This window comes from Vulpes vulpes, chromosome 4 (assembly GCF_048418805.1).
Source record: "Vulpes vulpes isolate BD-2025 chromosome 4, VulVul3, whole genome shotgun sequence".
NCBI classification, from domain to species: Eukaryota; Metazoa; Chordata; class Mammalia; order Carnivora; family Canidae; genus Vulpes; species Vulpes vulpes.
In genome coordinates, this window is record NC_132783.1 from 71,929,437 (window position 1) to 71,952,889 (window position 23,453).

The 23,453-nt window shown below is 39.6% G+C and overlaps 1 protein-coding gene across 21 annotated transcripts in view; it reads right to left on the reverse strand.

The window, feature by feature from the left end:
• The window catches only part of ANK3 (ankyrin 3), a 661,480-nt gene that overhangs the window by 163,412 nt on the left and 474,615 nt on the right, over positions 1–23,453 (reverse strand). For all 21 annotated transcript variants that reach the window (XM_072756074.1, XM_072756072.1, XM_072756071.1 and 18 more), the window contains one exon: positions 17,825–17,923. In XM_072756074.1, the coding sequence (XP_072612175.1) occupies positions 17,825–17,923 (99 nt within the window). The remainder of the gene's footprint in view (positions 1–17,824; positions 17,924–23,453) is intronic.

Sequence of the window (23,453 nt, forward strand, 5' to 3'; positions counted from 1 at the left end):
GATCCTGGGGTTCTGGAATCGAGTCCCACATCAGGCTCCGTTAGGGAACCTGCTTCTCCCTCTACCTCTGTCTCTGCCTCTCTCTCTCTGTGTCTCTCATGAATAAATAAAAATCTTTAAAAAAATAAAATAATTTTTTCTATATTTTACAAATAACAGTATAATTAACATTTAGTGTTTCCGGTGTACAATATAGTGATTTGACAATTCCATGCATTATTCTGTGCTCATCCTGATAATTGTATTATTAATCTCCACTATCTATTTCACCCTTTCCCTCTGCCCCCTTGCCAACCTCCCCTCTGGTAACTATCAGTTCGTTCTCTATAGTTCAGAGTCCGTCTTTTTGTTTATCTCTTTTTTCTTTTGTTCCTTTGTTTCATTTCTTAAATTCCAAAAATCAGGGGAATTAATGACTTATTTCACTTAGCATTTTACCCTCTAGATCCATCCATGTTGTTGCAAATAGCATTTTTTTATCACTGAATAATATTTTGTTGTATATATATACTATATATTTTTTAAAAAATATTTTATTATTCATTTGAGAAAGAGGCAGAGCATGAGCAGAAGGAGGGGTAGAAAGGGAGGGACAAGTAGACTCCCCACTGAACAGGGAACCCAATGCCGGGCTCAATCCCAGGACCCTGAGATCATGACTTGAGCAGATGTCAGATACTTAAACGACTGAGTCAGTCAGGAGCCCCTATACCACATCTTTATCCATTTATCTATCAATAGACACTTGGGCGGTTTCCATAATTTGGCTACTGTAAATAATGCTACAATAAGCATAGGGGTGCATATGTCTTTTCCAATTAGTGTTTTCATAATTTGGGGGTAAATATTCAGTAGTGGAATGAGTGGATCATATGGTGATTCTATTTTTTAATTTTTTGAGGAACCTCCATACTGTCTTCCACAGTGTCTGCACCAGTTTGCATTCCCACCAACAGTGCACAAGGGTTTCTCTCCCCCCACATCCTCACCACTTGCTGTTTCATGTGTTTTTAATTCTAGCCATTTGACAGGTATGAGGGGATATGTCATTGTAGTTTTGATTTGCATTTCCCTGATGATGAGTTATGTTGAGCATCTTTTCTTGTGTTTTTTGTCCATCTGGATGTCTTTGGAGAAATGTCTGTTCATGTCTTCTGCCCATTTTTACCCAGACCATTTGTTTTTTGGTGTTGAGATAAGTTCTTTATATATTTTAGATACTAACCCTTTACCAGATAAGTCATTTGCAAACATTTCCCATTCAGTAGGCTGACTTTTAGTTCTGTTGTTTACTTTTCTATGCAGAAACTTGTTATTTTGATGTAGTCCTAATAGTTTATTTTTGCTTTTATTTCCCTTGCCTCAGGTGATATATCTAGAAAAATGTTGCTAAGGCCAATGTCAGAGAAATTGCTGCCTGTGTTGCTCTCTCCCATGATTTTTATGGCTCAGGTTTCACATTTATGTCCTTAATTTTTTAGTTTATTTTCATATATGGTGTAGGAAAGTGGTCTGATTTCATTCTGTTGCATGTCACTGTCCCCACACCATTTGTTGAAGGGACTTTTTTCCCATTGTATATTCTTGTCTCCTTTGTCAAAGATTAATTGGCTATATATATAATCATGGGTTTATTTCTGGGCTCTCCATTCTGTTCTGTTGATATATGTGTCCATTTTGGTGCCAATACCATACTGTTTTGATTACTACAGCTTTGTAGGATATCTTGAAATCTGGGATTATGATACCGTCAGTTTTTTTTTTTTTTCTTTTCAAGATTGGTTTGGCTATTTGAGGACTTTTGTGGTTTCATATTGTTAGGATTGTTTATTCTAGTTCTGTGAAAAATACTGTTGGTATTTTATTAGGGATTGCATTAAATCTGTAGATTGCTTTATTTGTTCTTCCAATCTGTGAGCATGGAATATCTTTCCATTAGTTTGTGTTGTCTTCAATTTCTTTCATCAACGTTTTATAGTTTTTGGAGTATAGATCTTTCACCTTCTTGATTAAGTTTATTCCTGGGTATTTCATTACTTTTGGTATAAACACTATCCTAATATTTGCTTTTATAAATGATACTGCTGAGACATCTTGTCTGCATAAATAAGTAGATGGACTTTTGTTAAAGCAGTGTCACTAATTCTTTGAACTGAATTACATGCCGAAATCACCTAATAACCTTTCACCAAAGATTTTTTTCAATGATACATCATAAGACAACTCCATTAGGTCCTTCATTTCTGTTAGCAGCAGTGGGGTTTCTAACCATCCAATGAGCAGAAGAATTCGTTATTCAATCATTAGAGTCAGACCACTGTTAATATGACACTGGTATTCTGAACTGTCCTCCTTTCTCCACTGGGGAGAGTTAGGCGTTTCTTTAGTGCTAGTGAGGAAGGACTATTGTACTACAGGTTAGATGGGAAAGGAGAATTAGCAGGGAATTAAGGAATGTAAAGATATTCATGTAGAACTATCTAAGTGGCCCCAAACTCTATGGAGAAGCTTTTACATACCCCAGCTAATGTGTTCCCCAACTTGAAGATTCCTGTGGTTGACAACTGCTACTCTAAAGATAGTCACATTTTAAGATACATCAGAATGTAATTCACTGTATTCAAATCACGGTCTAGATTGTGTGAATGGATCTTGAAAATAACCCTACTTATCCTAATGTTTAATCGGTGAGGTACAATTCTATTCCTTGACTTTCAAATTGCAACAGCATTTTGCTAATAAAATAGGATAAAATAAAATCTGAGAACAGATTAAAAAAAACACCATGACATCCAAATGTCTTCCCAATAATGTAAAACCTGAAAATATCTGAAGGAGAAATAATAATTACATCTACCCTCCACCACACACACACACACACACACACACACACACACACACACACAAACATCCCACACAGACCCTGTCATATGGTGATTTTATTTTACGAAATGAAAGGTCAAATTTGTTTCATTTTCTCATAAGTAGACTCTCAGACACAAGAGGTAACAGAGTATGTGCAGACATGTTCAAACTATGGTCACACAGAAAAAAATAATTATTTTATCCTAATTCATTTATTCTTGAAAATTATCTTCCCCAAAGCAACTGCTACATACTGAGTGAAAAGTGTTTGACTAGCTAAGAGCAGAATCTGTCTTGACTCCTCAGTCCTTTGAAACACACTGTTCCTTACAGACGTACATTTCTGCCGATTTCATTTTTTTAAAAAAAGTTTTAATTATGGAAAATTTCAAACCTATTTCAGACTAAAGCAGACTGAATAGTGTAATGAGTCTCTTGATGTCTGGTGTTCAGCATCAACTGTCACCTCCTGATCAAGCTTGATTCATCCATATCCCTGACCTTTTCTCCTTTCTTATATTATTTTGAAGCCAATCTAAGCTATTATATCATTTTTATCCTCACAACTACCCTGACACAAAAGGTATAATCTTCATGTGATAAATGAAGACTCTAAGGCTTCAAACAGGTTAAACGCCTCGTCCAAGGCTGCACAGGCTGACTGCAGAACTTGGCCAGGAGGTGGGGACAGTCCGGGCATATCTTGGGAGGAGTTAGAATGACAAAGCCCCTCTGCTCAAACTTTCAGCCATCCTGAGCCTTCCTTTATCTACATTCTGCAGCTGCTGCCTCTGTCTGGTCTCTGGTGTTTGTTTATTAAAAACTCCCAGACTCTAGAGACTCAGCTGGGGAAGGTAATTTTTTCATCAGCTCAAGAGCTGAGAAGCACCATTGTTCACTATAGCCATTGTTCCTTTTATCACCTGGCTTCAATGATAAAGCCAGCTGGTTCCCCAGGGTAGGATCTTCAGTTCCTAGCGAATGGCAAAGAGCTACCTGAAGCCTGGCTCTTTCAACTGTACTTTTACTTGCAGTATTTTTAACATTGATGGCAAGTGGCTGACTCCTTTGGATCTTTGGCAGATTTTCTCTGAAACTTTTTGAAAGTGCGTGACTTCAAATAGCCAGCATCCCGGCAGGAGCGATGCCTCATCAGGAAGCTGTACAAGATGTCACGACTGCCTGGTCGTACAGGCAGTGCCGGCCTGGCTGAAGGAACATTCACAGGTCAGTGGAAAACTGGTGCCTAGAGTTAATGTAAGGTCTTTAATTAGCTTCTCGGCTTTTACAGTGACAAAGAAGACAGCTCACCAGCTGACCCACAGCAAGACTGAAAGGTCTCTGCCATGTACTCATTCACACTTAGTTCAGTTAAAAAAAAAAAAAAAGAAAAGAAGAAAATCAGCTGGCACTGACTTGACTTAATTAATATCTATATTTTGGGCACAAAATCAAATATTTACATTCTGAACTGATTTCTTTTGCTTTGAAATGGGTGAGGCTTATTAATCACGTTCCTGAAGCATATGAAGCCCTGTGCTCAAGGAGACTTTCAACAACTGTGGCTTGTTCCTTTGCCAGCCTCAGTTCCCCAGGTGAGCATGGGCAGCCTTCCCGGGTGCCCGCCCCAGCCCACAAACTCTCGGCAGCTCTCTGTTCTCTTGCTTCTCTGCACTGCCCGCACCAGGTACCCGCAAAGGGCTCCCTTTCCACTTTCTCCAAGACCCAGATTTGTACTGTTTTAAAGTAACTGTGATCTTAGAAGGCTTTTCCAAAACTGGACATATCCATTCTACTCGCAGGATGTCTGCCTTGTTTTCTATATTTCTCTAGGGGGAACCTCTAACTTTTTACCAACTATCTCAGTTAGTTGTGAGTAGTCATCATCCTTCCAACTAGTCTGATTCTGAGGACAAGGCTACTAGTTTAAGGGGTACCTGAATCTCAGAGAGGAGGTGACTCGGTCCTAGGTCCATGAAAGTTGCTTAATAAAAATGAGTTAAATGAAGGAATGAGTGAGCAAATGAATTGGTTGCAGTGCTGGTCTTTCAAAAACAAAAAAAGATTTTCTGGTTAGTTGGTCAAAAATTCCTTTCCTTGTCATCCTTTTTGTTTAAGACTAGACTCCTTTTGTACTTCAGATGTGCTATAGTTTGTCTTTCTTTCCAGAAAAATAAAATTCTCAATAGATAAGTGACTTAAGAAATGTGACTAAAGACTGTGGCTAGTCTTTTCAGCTCTCAGAACAAGAAAATATCAGAGGAATTGTTCTAAATAAGCTATTTTCTCTTATTTGGAATACGATAAGCTTAACAAAGAGCTCTCATGGCTACCGTACTTTAGCACAGAGCAGTAAACTGGTGTGCTCCTCTCCCTAAAACTACAGCAGTGCTTTTTTCCAATACAAAAATGAGGATTCTAACCTGCTCCCAACCCCTAGAAATTTACAGTTAATATACAGGATCACTTAGGATGGGTCCAGGACCAAAAAGCAGTTCTTCAACTGCATACCAGTGTCGACCTCCAGTTGGCAAATGCTTGACAAAGGCAATTCCCAGGGTGCCGGGGAGGCCGTCTCTTGAATGGTGGCATGTGCATTTGGACAGGAGAGAAGGAGAGAGGGATGCTGAGTTGCCATAGTAACATTATGGGGGGGAAGTGAAATTGCATGGGGTTAGTAGTTGGTTTTTTTTTTCCCCAATTCCCCTGATTTTTAAAGTGCTAACATAATGAACAAGTATTCCCTTGGGGAGAATTCTGAAGCAAAGCCAACTGGCTGGTCCAGATCTCATATTTCATCGCAGTGACAGTAATCTTATTACTGAGGTGGGAAACTGTACTTTACTGGCTGGACAAAATGCTCTGTTGCGTTAGCCTAAGAGCAAAACCTTGCAATTCGAAGGTCAAAAAGGCTTTCTTTCAGCTCCTGTTTTGCTGAAAAGCTTGGAACAGGACATTAAGGTATCACACCTAAGAATACTGCACCCAGATTACATTATTAACAAGCTGAAATTTGCTCAAAGCCAATACTGAAATGATACAAATTCATGGCTTGGGAAATACTTTCAAAAACAGACATTTATTTTGACTTATATTCTGTAGGCTTTCTTTCCTTCCCTCTAAGCAAAAATAAATAAGTAAAATCTCACTCTAGAGAAGGAAATCAAGCAGCTCTTTTCCTATATCATGGATATAAAACAGGATGTGATACTTAATTGAAAACTGAAAACAATGAAACAAAAAGCAGGTACTACTCAGGGAGGGGAAAGTTATAATACAGTAAAAGTAAAAGGGCAGCAATTACAGTCCAACAGTAAAGCTATTCTCATGTCTGTATTTTTTTTTTACCAGAAATTCTGACTGTATCCTCATTTTGCATGTGGCTGGCAGTTGTAGATTTGGCCTAGGAGGGAGTACATTTTTCGAAACCCCCCTGTTGTTATAGGCACATTATATTTGTGATCTTACTGAATCCTTAAAACTCATGAGAAAGGCATTGGAAGTTCCATTTATAGATGAGAAAGCTGCTCCAGAGGATGAATGTACCTACTCTAGGTCACATGCAACCAAACGGCTGGAATCAGTATCTATACTTAGGCTTTCCTCTACCTGTGGGATTGGATTCCTTCTACTATGAAACAATCTCCTTTTAAGATCTAGAATTCATTTCTACCATTTATGCATAGGAAAGAGAAATATCTCTTTCTAATTCCCTTCCTTCCTGTCCCTGTCATACATCCTGTATATTTAAAATTAAACGAAAACAGGGCAAAATCCTTCTGTTGTTCTCTCTGCTTAGAAAGCCACAGCCTTCTGAGCCTAGAACACACCCTCATACTATTTGTTGTGTTCTTTGGGTTTTTCTTGTCCCTCTTGTTTTGTCTTCTTGGGGTTGAGAATGATTTAGGATTCTAATCACTGAATCATCACATATATCCTTGGCTAGCTCCTCCTTTGGCTTTTTAACTACATCTTTTCTCTTTTTTTCTTCTCTTAGTGGTTGCCCTAGGCATTACAATATGTATCCTTAATTTAAGTCTAAATAGCATTGTGTTATTAATCATGTATCATATACTGATATTATATATGATATATAGTATTAATATTATATAACTTCACATATAAAATGAAATTCTGCAATATTACAATTCCATTTATGCTATTAGCTTTCCCTTTTGTGCTATAAATGTTGGATTTTTAAAAAAATGTTTTATTTATTTATTCACGAAAGACACAGAGAAGCAAAGACAAAATCAGAGGGAGCCAGAGGCTCCCTTGTGGGGAGCCCGATGCAGAACTTGATCCAGGACCCCGGGATCATGATCAGAGCTGAAGGCAGATGTTCAACCACTGAGCCACCCAGGTGCCCCTAAAAATCAGATATTACAAACCTCAGAATAGATTGATAGTTTTCTTTAATCAAATTTTAAAGAATTACTAAAAAGAAAAAAATGTTCTGTATATTGATCTGCTTATGTATTGTCTGTAACTTTTCTCTCCTTTTTTAGATCCACATTTCTATTTTTTACAAAATTTTTAAAAAAGATTTTATTTATTCATGAGAGACACAGAGAGAAGCAGAGGCATAGACAGAGGGAGAAACAGGCTCCTTGCAGGGAGCCTGATGTGGGACTTGATCCCGAGACGGGATCATACCTTGAGCCAAAGGCAGAAGCTCAACCACTGAGCCACCCAGGCATCCCTAGATCCCCATTTGCATATGGTATCACTTCCCTTCAGAATTAAGAACTTCCTTTAATATTTCTTTTAGTGTGAGTTTGAGGATAACATGTTATCTCAATTTTTGCTTATCTGAAACTGAATTTTGCTCTTATTATGAATTTATGTTCATTGGATATAAATTCTAGATTAACAGATATTTTTCATTTAGCACCTGAAAAATGTTCCATTGCCTTCTGGCCTCCAGTGTTTGTTTGTTTCTTCTTCCTCATCTTTTTTTTTTTTTTTTAAAGATTTTATTTATTTGAGAGAGAGAGAGAGAGAGCAAGAGACCAAGAGCAAGGAGAGGGGTTGAGGGAGAAGCACACTCCCTACTGAGCAGGGAGCCCAAAATGGGGCTCAATCCCAGGACCTGGGGATCATGACCTGAACAGCAGGCAGATGCTTAACCGATTGAGCCACCCAGGTGCCCCTGGCCTTCAGTGTTTCTGGATAAGAAGTTAAATCACAGTCTCATCATTGTTTTTCCATTTATAATGCATCTTCTTCTCTGTTTGCCTATACATTTTTTTCTCTATCTTTGACATTTAGCAGCTTCACTATCATGTGTTGACATGGTGTGAACTTGATTTTTAATCCTTTTTGTTTTCTGTCCTTCATTTTTGATGATTTTTATAACTTGTGCTCAAGTTCACCAATTCTTTCTCTTTTTGTATTCAATCTGTTCTTTATTCCATCCGGTGAATTTTTAAAAAAAAATTAGATATTATGTTTTTTAGTTCTAAGATTTCTATATTTTTAGAATATTTTTCCTGAAATTCATTTTTTCTTTTTTGCCTTACTCATTATATCTGTCTTTTCCTTCAGATATTGAACATATTTATCATAGTTATTTTAAATTCTATTAATTCCAACATCTGAGTCACCTATGGGTCTGTTTTTATTACCTAACATTTCCTTTGACTGCAAGTTGGATTTTTTTCTTCTCATGTATATTACTAATTTTAAGTTATATGTTAAATTTAAGTTAAGTATTGGATATTGTGAATAATATGCTATAAAGACTCTGATCTTATAGGGACTTGATTTTAGGGTTTCAATGGCAGTTCAGTTTTGGCCTTATTCCAAGAGTAATCCCTTTAGTCCTGGGACACAGTCATAACTTCTAAGATATAGTCCTTGTAGAGTTAATAAAGAGCCAAAGATGTTTACCAAGCTTCCCTGATATGGTGATTATCTTCCTTGCAGCAGGCACTGCTGAACTTTCCCCTTAGCTTTCAATTTTTTAACTGTTATTTCCCTCTGGTTTCCTTGATGTTTCAATCCCCCCAAAATATATAGTTCAGGGCTCAGCCAAGGACTGTGGGGAGTTTATATGTTTATTTCAGCACTCCCTTTGTGGTTCCCTCCTTTCAGTGATTCCTCCCTGAATATCCAGCCACTCTTACAGCCCTAAACTTGATCCTCTGACCTCAAGACAATAAAATTGCGACTTACTCCATGAATTGTATCACAGTACCTGGCATATAAACATAGATCTCATCTTGTATTGTTTAGTTCTTTCAAAAGTTGAATTCACTCCAATTTATGCCAAGTTTTGATTATTGAGCTACCTAGGCATCCCCCTTCAAAGTGATTTTCATGTTTTGAAAACTAAGGGCATTTCATGATTAGTTTTATTTTTTTAATATTAAGATTTAATATTTTTAGAGAAGCTTAAGGCTCATAGCAAAATTTGGGGAAAGGTGCCATTACCCTTCTTTGAATCCAAATAGATACTTTTAACTAGCTTTTAATATTTGTGACATAAAAATAAAAAAAATTAATCTATTTTTGAATGCCATAAATATTTTAAAATTTGTCTTGACTGATGTAGAAACACAGAGTATTTTGCATAATTTCAAATGCTTTTGTCAACATGTCTACGTTAGGACTCTAGGGAGGAAGTATTGTATTAGAATTTTCTCTTTTATAGAAACTATTTTATGACCATAAAATATTTAATATTTTCTTTAAGGATTTATTTTTAGGCAGAGCAAGACACTTCTGGAAATAAAATAGAAAGCAAACATCAGGGATGCTTGAGTGACTCAGTGGTTAGGCATCTGCCTTTGGCTTAGGGTATCATCCTGGAGTCCCGGGATCGAGTCCCACATCGGGCTCCCTGCATGGAGCCTGCTTCTCCCTCTGCCTATGTCTCTGCCTCTCTCTCTCTCTTTCTCTGTCTCTTATGAATAAATAAATAAAATCTATAACAACAACAAAAAAAGAAAGCAAAAGTCAATACCAATATTTCTTTCTTCTTTGTATTTAACCTGTGAAATAGAACCGGTTGCATTTCTGGGAAAGGACAGGCTAAAATTACAGGGCATCCAAGTGTCTCCTGACACCTTCCCAGAATAGTAAGAATTTAACAACTGACAGATTCAAGGTATTCTGAAACCTTTTATCTACTTGCACACAAATATCTCTTCATGGTCATAAATCAATTGGAAGCCATTAACTTCAGGGAACAAACTTATATTACCAAAGTATCAGTATAAAGTCAAGAAAATTAAGACCTTTTGGCAAATTAATACTAAGGAGAGTATCTTTTATTTCTATATATTCAGCAAAAGATGCCAGGATGTGTGCTAAGTGCTACAGTTACCAAGATGAATGTGTGCATCTGAGTGCCTACGTGGAGCCTTGGATGTGATGTGGTAGTAATGGGACTGTATGAGGATCCGGGCAGTGGCACCTGTCAGGAAAACAGGAAGCTGGGAGAGGCATGATTAGAGCAGCATTCTGGGAATCAGAGCACTACTATTACTGACTCTACCTGGAACTCCTCCATCTTTTATGAGGCACTAAATACAAGCACAGCTGCCTTTACTATTGGGTAGAGAAGGTTGGTGAAAAGAGAGAACTCAGAAGATGCTACAAAGCCTTAAAATGGTTCTGATTTGGGTCCATATTGAGCCTTGGATTTGGCTGTGAATTGATGCAAAGGAAAAGGAAAATGATGAGATACCATCCATTGCAAAGTATCTTCTTGCAAGAAGAATACATGCTAGCTTTACAGAAAGCTAGAGTTAAATGGAAAGACATACAAACCAGCAGGCTACCACAAGTAGCTATTCTTTGCAAAGCATTTTAGTTTATAAATAAAGCCATTAAAATCTGTTGTAAAAGAATGAACAAATTTCAAAAATTATTTTAAAATTAGGATCTGCATATAGACCAGCCTGGAAAAATTTGTCTTGATATATGTTTATAACTCAGCACATTTGCCACCATTATTACAGAGATACTTAACATACTTACTCTTGTCTATTTTGCAGGAGAATAAGATAACAAGCCAGTTGGCATTAGTGAGCATTGAGAGGCTGAGAAAATACAAAAAGCTTTCTTTAAATGAACTAAATAGAAAAAGGAACACAGGCTGTGTGGTTCATCAGATCCTTGCTAAAAGCTTTCAGGAACATTCATGTATAAGTTTCTTCCCCAGGATTCCCCAACTTTACTGAAATAAAATTGACATGCAACATTGTGTAGGTTTAGGTTATTCCCTCTCATGATCTGGTGTGTGTGTGTGTGTGTATGTGTGTGTGTATAGTGAAATATTTACCATGATAAGGTTACTTAACACATTCTTCACCTCACATCAATTCTGAATATACAATACAGGACTGTTAGCTATAGTCACTGAGATGAACCTTAGATACCTGAATAAATACACTTTATAACTGGCAGTCTGTACCTCTGACAAACATATCCCCATTTCCCCCACATCTCAGTGCCTGGTAGCCCCATTTCTATTGTTTCTATGGGTGAGATGTTTTTAGATTCCTCATATAAGTGATAACATGCGTATTTGTCTTTCTCCATCTGACTTATTTTACCTCTTATAACACAATCAGGATCCACTTATGTTGTTGCAAGTGGCAGGATTTCCTTTTATGTTTATGGCTAAATAATATTCCATACACTGGAAATGCAGTTTAAATGCTATATTAAAGCTTTATCAATTAATCAACAAAACTCTAATGACTTTTTTGGTATAAAACCATTGGGTGCTTTTTCTATAATATTTTTTCATTAAAAACTCCAATCTCTGTTCTCTAGGGGCCCCTGCTTTTTTGTCTAGTTTTTCCCCCCTCCTGACCCTTACAACTCTCCAGATTTGGGGGCAGGGTCATGAAGTCAATTTACTAAGTCCTAATAAGTTTCTCTTCTCCTTCTGGGACTCAGCGATGATAGGCTGCTTTGATGGAATGGTGCCTTTTTAGTCCTGCAAGTTTTCTTCATTCCTTTTCATTCTTTTGTCTTTTGCTTCTCTGACTGGATAATTCCAAAGGCTCTTGCTTCTGCTTGGTCTGGTCTGCTGCTAGAGCTCTCTACTGAGGTCTTTGTTCCCATCCCTGTCTTCTTTAGCTCCAAATATCTGCTTGGTTCTCTTTTTATATTTTCTTCTCTTTGCTGAACTTTTCATTTTGTTCTTGTATATTGTTTCCTAACTTCATTAAATTGTTTCACTATGTTTTCTCGTAGCCCTCTGAGCATCATTAGGACAATTATTTTGAATCCTCTGTCAGGCAATTCCTACATCTCCATTTCTTTGAGGTCAGTTACTGTAAGTTTACTGGGTTCCTCTGCCGGTGTCATGTTGCCCTGATTCTTCAGGATCCCTGTAGCCATGCATATAGATGTCTGCACATTTAAAGAAGCAATCACCTCTTCCAGACTTTATGAGTTGACTTCGATATGGAAATACCATGAGCTGTGTGTGGGGGTGTGCTAGAGTGTGCTGTCCTGCCAGGTCCAGTGGTATAGTGTACCAAATCAAGGGTGTGTGGTCATTCTGATTCCAGGGGTATATGATGTCTCATTGGCTCAGGCCACTGGGGTCCACAACATTGATAACTGTGTGGTTCTTGGTGAGCACCGTGGAGAGTCCACAGTGGCTATAGGGGTTGTTGGAGTCCTCAGCAGCACCCCCAGGGCCATTGGCTAGAGACTTAGGCAGGCAGTGGTGGTGGCTGGAGCTAGTGATGCACACACAGCCATAGGGGCCTTTTGCAGGTCTGTGTAGTGGTGGGGGCTGGTTTCAAGCATGCACATAGTAGTGGGGTCAGGGGCAGTTGTCAAGGCCTGGCCAATTGCAGGAGTACTGGCCGCTATGGGGACCACAGCTGTCTATGCATTGTACTGTGGCTACGAGGCCTCACCATGATGACACACTGCAGCAGAGGTTGGTGTGAGGAGTCAGGTGAGGGGCAAGCAGGTTCAGAGCTTGAAGGACCAGCCGCAGGTGAGCCGAGTATTGTAGGCCAGTGATAGGAGACAGGGCCAGCTCTGGCCCTCAGATAACTGGGGGCCCTGCTATTAGTGAGGGCTCCTGTGGCTGTGGGGTCTCCCTGGGGGTGTGTGCCTACCCTTGGAGGCTGGTAATGAGGGTCTGGTTGGGGCATATAGGTGCACAGCTAGAAGGTTATCTGCCCATGTGCCACAGTGGTGAAGGCCAGTGGCTGGAGCAGAGCCAAACCCAGACCCAGAGACCCCGGGGAAGGCCTGGATAGCTGGCATGCACTTCTGTGGCTGTGGGATCTGCACTAGGTGCATGGGCAGCAGTGAAGGCCAGTGATGAGGGTCGGGCCAGAGGTGTGCCAGTGCATGCTGGGAGGGGGTAGCCCCAAGTGTGAAAATGGCAATGGGAGTCAGCACAAGGGTCTTGTACTTGTGTAGCCACAGAGGCCTGGGCTGGCTGCTGCTGTGGATCCTTGGCTCTAGAAGCAGAGGGTAGAGGTAGGTGAGGGTGGGGTATGGGCAGGGAGCAGGGAAGGAAGGACTCAGGAGTCTGGGGTCTGGGAATGTGAATATCCGTGAGGCAAAACCCTGTGAAATCTGCAGGTGGCCCACAGTGGCTGTGCCGGCCGTGGCCATCGGTGGTAGTTACTTCTTGGTGGCAAGAAAGATGCTCCGGTCTTCCTGGAAGCAGGTCACTGGGAGCCACAGTCATTCCTGCTGCGTGGCTGATACTGGTAGCACCGACTTTCCTTTGTTCCTTCCTATCTCTATTCATCTCATCCTTGCCAGTCTCTGGGTGGTGTAAAACTGAAGTATGTCCTCTATGCGGTATCCTAAGGCTAGGGAGGCCAGCCACTCACCCTGTCCCTTCCCTGGTGAGGGACACTCTTTCAGGCTACAGAGTTGCCAGGCTGGCATCAGATGATGCAGGCAGAATGAAGCTGGCCTTCCTTTCCTTCACACACAACTACTCTCAGGTTTGGTTGTTGTTGTTTTTTTTTTTTTCCCCTCACTGAGTCACTGAAGATTCATAAGTGGACTCCTAAGCTCTCTGCTTTTCTTTGTGGATAGCTGCCTAACAGTTGATCTCTGTGGGGGGATGGAGGCTCAGGTCTCTTTCTTTACCCTCTTGGTAATGTCAACCTGACTTATATAACCACCTTGAGTTTTACAGTAACTAGTTTTTTTAAAGTTACAATATCCAGTGCTTCTTCTAAATGGGAAGGCCCAGTAAAATCATCTGCAACAATTCCCCATCCGTGCTGGTACACAAACTAAGACTCAGGAGGGTGAGTTGCCTAAGGTCACAATTTTATTTGCAAGTTGCTCTTAAGACTCAAGATCAGATCACTGAAGTAAAATAATATTCACTCTCATTTGCTTTTCCAGCTGGTAAGATCTTGCTCAGGTCCTGCTGACCTACTCGGATCATAATTCAAATTCACTTGCCTGTATAAAAGGCCTCTAAGAGTCTGCTTTGAACCTGAGTCCTTTATTAGGTCAGCCACACATGGGCAGGAGCAGAGCAAGCAAACCAGGTCCCTTGGAGTGCTGGCCCCTGATGGGAAATCCAGAGATGTTTTCCTGTCTCTACACATGGAGGATTAGATTCAACAGGGCAGACTTGATGCAATAAGGTGACCACAGCAGTAATCAGTACCTGCCAGGAGGTGAATGGGTAGATGACAATGTGTATTTCCCCATAAGCTACTGGACTGAGTAGTAAAACTTGTATTTATGAACAATTTTGTTTTCTGTTTTTAGGCTTGTCCCCAGGCGCTCTGACATTTCAGCTGCTCCCTCCCTCTCACCCACCCACCCGATCACTATTCGGTCATTTCAGCCAGAGAGAAGGGAAGCTTTGATGAGAAGGACACAACATAGTTTACATATTTGGGGTATGTACTGTACTTTCTCTGCTATAGTCTGCCAGGAATTCAGTCTGTGACCCACTAATATCCCACCCTCACCCCACTCCATACAGGGCACTAACGGAAGCAGGACAGGCTTCTCTGTTCTCTGTTTCTGTCTCCATCATGTTCACACGCCATTTACACGGCACAGGAGAAAAGAAAATCTCTGTGAAAATGGAATGGACGGGGGCAGTCTGGGTGGCTCAGCAGTTTAGCGACGCCCTCAGACCGGGGTGTGATCTTGGAGACCCAGGATCGAGTCCCATGTCGGGCTTCCTGCATGGAGCCTGCTTCTCCCTCTATGGAGCCTGCTTCTCCCTCTGCCTGTGTCTCTGCTTCTCTCTCTCTTTCTCTGTGTCTCTCATGAATGAATGAATGAATGAATGAATGAATAAATAAATAAAAATATTTTAAAAAATTGAATGGACAGTAAAAAGGAGTCTGCATCTTATTCAAAATTAGTTAGCCTTACAGAACAGGGAGGCAAAGTGGCCGAGAAACCAAGTTTCATCCTGCAGGACACAAAGTTGCAGACTACATTGTTTCGTATCTCTGATACTTTTATCCAGAAGAGGTTTTTTTTTTTTTTTAATTTTTTATTTAATTATTTGAGAGAGAGAGAGAGCGAGCAAGAGCATACAAGTTGGGGGAGGGGCAGAGGGAGAAGCAGACTCCCTGTTGAGCAGGGAGTCAGATGTGGGGCTTGACAAAGGCGCCCCTCCAGAAGAGTTTTTATGTTTTAATTCTGGTGCCACTATATGCCCCATAAACATGGACCTGAGTTCCCATAAACATGGACCTGAGTTCCTCATATACCCTTTCCTCCTCTCACTGTATCAAATACAGCAAGTAAGTGTTTTTGTTACTTGATGCAAGATGATCAAAAAGGAATTTTTGATTGATGATTTTATCGAGAGAGGGAGAAATAAGGTAGTTCCTAATCCACATACCCACTAAAACCCCAGCTGGATATCCAGGTATATCCCTTCCAGCTCCTCTTTCCTACTGGGCTCCAGTATTTCTCATTTTTCTTCATAAAAATTCTCCCTACCACAAATGATCCTTTTGCTCTACATGATAATCAAATGGCATAAGCATAGATTCTGCTTTATTCCTTACAATCTCTTTAAATAGCCTACATTAGTGGAAGACCTCTGCCATTTAAAGTGATAGCCCTACCATACTGGTTATGGCTTCATACTAAATAATGCAAAGCCAATTTGAAAAGAGCTGTATTCAATTTACTTGTCCAAGCAGACAGTCCCCTAGATGTCAAACTATGTCTTTCTTCCCTTCTTTTCTCTAGAAAGCTTATTTCTTTTAAGGTACAGACACAGATTTTAGATTTAGTAGTTATCAGGAAAAGGCAGCCTGGATCTCCTGCTAAGTGCCGACAGCTGGGCTGTCTTCAGGCCCAAGTATAGATGACAAACTGTCCATTGACTTCATGAAGGTAGGGATGGTGTCATGCCCTCTTGCTCCATCATCTCACTGTCTGCCCCACAATAGGCATACTCAATAATCATTTATTGATTGGGTCAATAAATGCAGTGAGCAATAAATGAAGTAGTAAACCAAGGAACTATAGGAATCAAATTCAGGTTACTAGGCCAGTTTTAGGAGTACGGAGATCAGGATTCCTGCAGAGGAATTCCTGCAGAGGAAGCACAGGACCGTGGGGACTACAATAATAAGACAGGGAAAATGACCCAAAACCCCGAGATAGGGGGTTGTGTATAGGGAGGTCACCTTTTCATTAGCCTCACTCTTGCTCACACCTTATAACAAACACATGAAATATTGAAAAAGATAATTCCTTGGTTAGAAGTTTAATGCTAATTGGACCTCTGAGTTATACCAGCAATGGCTGGGACTTCTGGCCGACTCTATGTCAACACAGTTCACAAACATTAGCTTGATTAAGGGGGCTGTTAATTTTATTTTTCAGATAGAGAAATTACATGCAGATGATTTGATAGCATATCGGAGTCAACTGGCTAAGGTCAGCATCTGGGATTCGAACTTGCTTCTTAGACTGCTCTTTCCTCTACCCACAATGCATCTCACTGAATCAAGCAACATGCTAAATGCCTTAGCCAAACAGATTTGGCTACACAATATAAAATTTACTTCCTCAACCATTTTTAAGTATACATTTCAGTAGCATTAACTGTATTCACATGGTTATGCAACATCTCTAGAAATTTTTCATCTTGTAAAATTGAAACTCTATACCTGTTAACCAACACTCTCCATTTCTCTGTTCCCAAAGCCCCCAGCAAGAACCATTCTACTTCTGTTACTGTGACTCTGACTACTCTAGATACCTCATAGGAGTGGAATCATTTAGTACTGTATTTTTTGACTGGCATTCACTCAGGATAACGTCCTTAAGATTCATTTATGCTGTAGAATTGACAGGATTTTCTTCCTTTTTAAGGCTGAATAATATTCCATTGTATGTATATGTTACATTTTCTTTATCCATCCATTGATGGACATTTGGGTTGCTTCCACCTCTTGGGTATTGCGAATAATCCTGCAATTGAACACGAGTGGGCAAATATTGCTTCAAGATACCGTTTTCAATACTTTTGGGCAAATATCCGGTAGTGGAACCGCTGGATGGTTTTATCTTTTGCTTTTTGAAGAACCTCCATATGGTTTTCCATAGTAATTGCACCATTTTACATTTCTACCAGCAGTGTGCAAAAGTAGATAGACTTGTTTTTAAATAGAATAACTGTCAGTTTTAATATCAAACTGACCAAACAGCCTAGCCTGTAGTGTCAAGCAGTGATTAAATTCTTAAAAATGTCACTCAACTAAAACTCTAAACCGTAGGCCTTAGTTTTTATGATTAAAGCCATACACCATTTAAACACGCATGACAGAATTATAAATATGGATCAGCATCCCATTTTAGGACAAATAAATTTAGCAGTCATTTTCACAGAGACGACGACAAATGAAATAAAAGCAAAGGCAGTGAGCGTTGAGCCAGCGTGAAGGTCTCGGGGGAAGAATTGTTACTTGCTGAAAATAAGTATAAGCATGTACACGGATTGCACTCTTACCCTCGTTTTGGCATCGATTTTAGCTCCTCGGTCAAGCAATAGTTTTACCATGTTGGCATTTCCTCTTTTTGATGCAACATGTAAAGGTGTGATGTCATTCTGTGGAGGAACAGGAAAAAGAAGAGTTTGGTATCTTCAGTTCAACCCAAACATCACTTCCTCAACTTCCCCCAACTTTTCTCCCTTTTAAAAAATTATCATTGTGTAGGGCAGCCCTGGTGGCGCAGCGGTTTAGTGCCGCCTGCAGCCCAGGGCATGATCCTGGAGACCCGGGATAGAGTCCCACGTCAGGCTCTCTGCATGGAGCCTGTTTCTCCCTCTGCCTGTGTCTCTGCCTCTCTCTCTCTCTCTGCATCTCTATGAATAAATAAATAAAATCTTTAAAAAAAAATTATCACTGTGAGCAGAATGCTTCCCAACGTTTCTGACAGTAACTTTACTCAGGGGATCCCCCCTAAAAAGGGATAAATTTTAAGGAACATACTCTGTGGGGTTGGGCCTAACTTTATTTCATTTGACTGAGGTGACTGATAGGTGAGATGGCATTTTTTCCCCCTCTAAAATCCTGCACCATTAAGTCAATGTATTGTCCCATAAACTCTGATGCACATCAGCTGGTGAGTGGTTGACTGAGTGGCTGATGACGGCTAGGACTCAGTGAGAGGAGTATCATGTTACGCAGAGCCATCTCTGGGTTCATTTGAGCACAAGATATACAGGGAAGACAACAGCAACTCATGGTGGGAAATTGGTCAGGAACAAAGTCACAGGACTTCCATGCATCTGGGGCTTTTAGAATGTGTTCACAGGCATTTATTAACAATGTTACAGTTCTCTGTGAAAACAGAGAACTGTTTTTTAAATTCCTGTTGAGGAATATACATATTGTTAGAACAATCTAAAATTCCAGTTGTGACCTTTCAATACCACAGGTCTTTCCTCCATGCATCTTATAGGTGCTAAGGTTGTTTCCAGACTGTCAGGGCAATGTGTGCATATAGTGAGAACATTATCTATTTTGGCTCCTCACTCCTATGTAGTGGCAATATGGACTTACAGTCCATTGTTCCCATAAGCCAATTATATGATGCATGACCTAGGCTCATACTGGGTTATGTTCTTGTCATTTGGTAGCAGCTACAATATCATGGCTCCCAGGGACTGACTCTGCTCAGGTGTTAGGCTCTGTGCTCAACTCTTTACTATCTCATTTAATTCTCACAATCCTCACAATGCCACAAACAATCTGACCTATAATATCCATTTTACTGATGCACAAAGAGCTGGCAAAACCAGGATTCAAATTAAAATAAAACTCAAACTTAGGTTTTGAGAGAAAGGCACGAGCTTCATGTACTCCTCACTCTGGTTCAATACTTATCAACCTTTTGGTGATATTATTTCTTCTATGCTCCCTGCTATTTTGCCTTTGTTTTTGTATGCAGAAGTTTAAGAGGAGGAAGAGAAAAACCCAGGCATCATAGTATTTCACCCACAAATACTGCAATTTACTTTAACAAATAAGGATTTTTTTAAACAAGTAATTACAATACCATTATCATATTTAACAAACTAAAAATAATTCCTTCATAACACCAAGACTTAGTGTTCAAATGCTCCCATTATGTCCAGTTAGCTCAGGAGTATTGTTCAAATTAGAAGAGCCACACGTGCATTAGTTGGAAATGTCTCTTAAGTCTCTGAATCTTCAAAGGTGCCTGGCTCTGTTTTATTTTTTCCCTATTTATTTATTTATTGAAAAAAGCTGAGTAGTGTGTAGACTATTCTCACTTTCAGATTTAGTTGCTTTCATCCTCATGGAGTGTTGTTGAACATGTTCTTTTGCCTTGTATTTTCTATAAACTTTCCCAAATATTATAAACTACAATGCTCCTAGCAGTACATTCTCCTAACTGAAAAACTCTTATCCTCTTTATTCTTAGGTGCCAAAGTATCAACTGATACATAAAATGAAGGATGAAGAAAGAGATCTCAAGAAACCAAATTTGCTTCAGGAATGCTGGTGGGGAGTACACAGGATGAGTATCATTGCTCTAGACCAGGGTAGACAAACTTTTTCTGCATAGGGCTAAATAGCAAATATTTTCAGTTTGCAATCCATACAAGGTCAATGGCAACTATTCAGTTCTGCCATTGTAGTGCTAAAACAGTCATATAAAATACGTAAAGAAATGGGAGTGTTTGCATTCCAAAATTTTATTTACAAAAACAGATGGTGGGCCAGATTTGACCTAGAAACAGTAGTTTGCTGACCCTGCTCTAGATCTACCAGCTATAGCTGAAGGTTTCAACTATGGGTAACAGTTCATGAAAGAGGGAATAGAGCTATATGCTGTGCATTACATATGCTGTGGTCTCCTTTAGTGTGGACTATTTTTGGCATGAATGAAAGCTGGCAAAAGAAAACAAAACTCCTGGTGACTCTAATTGTATAGTTTGTGCCCATTGTCCAAGTGCAAGTGTGAGTCACTCCAGTGACCAAGCAGAACACTGGATGAATACTAGACCTGAGATGGCAGGTAGAAGAGCAGGTTAGGTCTATAGGAAACATGGTCTAACAGGAAGCTTACTGAGCCCAGAGCAGGAGATGGCACAAAGGTCTCATCTCTTCCCAGCAGGAGTCAGGGCTTCCATGCGATTTCCCTTTAAAACTGTGCCCTTGCCTGGTTGAGAAGGACTTAATTAACCTCCATTACAAGTAGGCTAATTTTAGTGAGAGGAAGACTCTACTTCTAATTTTGCTCTCTTCCATATTCATGGACTCTTTCATACGGTGATGCATAGATGTCAAAAGGGTGCCTTGGAGTTCTAACCTGCACATTTTTCTACACCTCTCTGACCCTGGAGGAATACTTTATATTTCTGTAGCACTTAAAAAATGTTGTAAAGGGCTTACATTTACATAATTTCATTTTATCTTCACCACACTCTTTTGAAATAAATCATTCATTCTATTTGACAGATAAACTATGGAATGGAACTGGTCAGTAATTTGTATGTTAAAAGACAGCGAATTAGGGATCCCTGGGTGGCGCAGCGGTTTAGCGCCTGCCTTTGGCCCAGGGCGCGATCCTGGAGACCCGGGATCGAATCCCACGTCAGGCTCCCGGTGCATGGAGCCTGCTTCTCCCTCTGCCTGTGTCTCTGCCTCTCTCTCTCTCTCTGTGACTATCATAAATAAAAATAAATAAATAAATAAAAAAAATAAAAGACAGCGAATTAGAAGCAGAATCAGGATGAGAATTCGGTTTTCTAGACCCTCGGCAGTGGTATTTTTCAGTAACGGAAACAACTATTGCTATTCCTGTCAAATGGAGCTTGGGAATGAAATATATACCTCTGCATTCCTGAATCTGCTAGTGACTGCTTCTGTCAATTAGGAACAAATCAAAATGAAAGTGGTACCTCTAGACCACTCAATGTGGTTCATCAGTTAACCAATACAAATGTTTTATGTCCTTCTGTGCATAAGACCTGCTGTATTAAGTGACCAACAAAATTATGGAATCCCAACAGATCAAAAGAGCCCAGTGATATTAGAGATGAAAATGCATGTTTAAGAGAACCCTCTTTTGCTGCTCACAGAATGTATTCTAGGATGCGATTTGGCGGTATATATGAAAAGCCTGCAAAGCTAAAACCACAGACATAAGGCAGAGATTGACAGCCATAGTGACAGGGTGGGAATGATAAGAAAGAATGTAAACTCAGCTAACTCTTGGCTACACTGGCTTAATCTTCCACATTTATAGCCTGGTAGGCAAGGGATGTCCATTTTCAGACCTAGATACTATTTACCTGGAATCTCTCCAGTGGAACAGTGAGCTACAGGCATCAAAAGTCAGGGAATTTCACCAAAGATATGGGATTTCAGTCAAACAGAAACCCTTGGTAAGAAAAACCACAATCTAGGAAACAAAAACTTCCTTTGATGGGCTCATCACTAGACTTCACACAACTGAGAAAGGCATCAGTGAACTTAGAGATACATCAGTATAAGTGATACAAACGCAACGGGGGAAAAAGGAGTAGAAAAGAAAGAACAGAGTCTCATGGCTGGGGGACAGTACAAAGCAAATGACTAGGAGTTGCATAAGGAGAAGAGAGAAGATGGGGCAGGAGAAATACCTGGAGAGACAATGTTCAAGAATTATCTCAAGATAATGAAATGTACGAGACCATATATCCCGGAAGCTCGGAGAACACCAAGCAAGATAAACTATAAACAGACAGACACGTTAGTCCAATTGCTGAAAATGAAAGATAAAGAAAAAATCATAACAGTCACCAGAGGAGAGAAGGACAAATTTCATATAGAGAACAAGGACAATAATTACAGCCTCAGATATTATGCAATGCTGAAAACAAAGTGGCATCTTCTAATACTGAAAACTAAACACCTGTCACCTGAGACTTCTATACCCAGTAAAAGTATCTTTAAAAAATTGAGGAGAAATAAAGACTTTTTAAGATTAACAAAAGCTGAGAGACTCCATTACCATCAGACCCATAATATAAGAAAATATTAAAGGAGGTTCTTCAGGGAGTGGGAATATGATACCAGACAGAAGCTTAGACCCACATAGAAACACAGAAATGACAAAAATGAAGGCAAATGTAAAAGATAACTGATTGTCTAAAGCTGAAACAGTGAGAGTGAATTGAGGGCTTTACAACATATGCAAAAGTAAAATGCACACCACCCACACATAGATCGAAAAGTTAGAATGATCCTCATGTTAGGTTCTCACACAATGTGTAAAGTGACATAAATTTGAAGGTAGACTGTGATAAACAACATACAAACTAGGATATATTATTAAGTAAAAATATGCTCTTACATTTGTGCATAAGTATATGTATACATACGTTCTAAAAAAGCTATAGAGATATGGACTCTAATGCTAATAATCTCTCAGTACTGAGATTATAGATAATTTTTTGCTCCTTTATGCTTTCCTAAATAATTTCTGCTATGTGCATTTGCAAAACGTACAGTGAAAAATGGTTGCATTTCTTTTTTATCATTACCTAATTTGTAGCCCATCATTGCCATCTCTGTCTTGGCTCGTACTATTTGTGTTTCCCACTTTGATAGCCATGGAGAGGTTTTAGCTACCCGTCAATTTTCCTTATATTTGAACTTTGAGGGAACCTCTTAAGCCTGGAGGTATCCTGAAGGTACATATTTTTTATTAATGTTTCCCCATTGACATAGAAAATTAAGTACGGCTAGAGTTAAAGCTCTATATATTCCTTCCAAGAAGAAACCTGAATTAAAACTTGGATAAAAACAAATTCAACCTAGAGTTTTGAAGCTGACCTGAATTTAGTGCAAACAAGACTAAATACTACTCTAATTTTGTATAAAGTAGCTTATTAGTGGAATTTTTTTCTTGTACCAAAGATACAGCATTCAATATAATAGAATACATTAGCGTTTTGGAAAATTTTGTTCTGTAACTGATGAGGATGTCTGACTCAGTCTAATCACCTATTTTATAGATAAGGAGGAGGTCAGGGAGGTTAAGTGGTTGCTGGGACTCACAGAGCTAGAGGATCTGCCGTGACCCCTGGGATTCCTGATCCCCAGACACTGCCCTTTCTA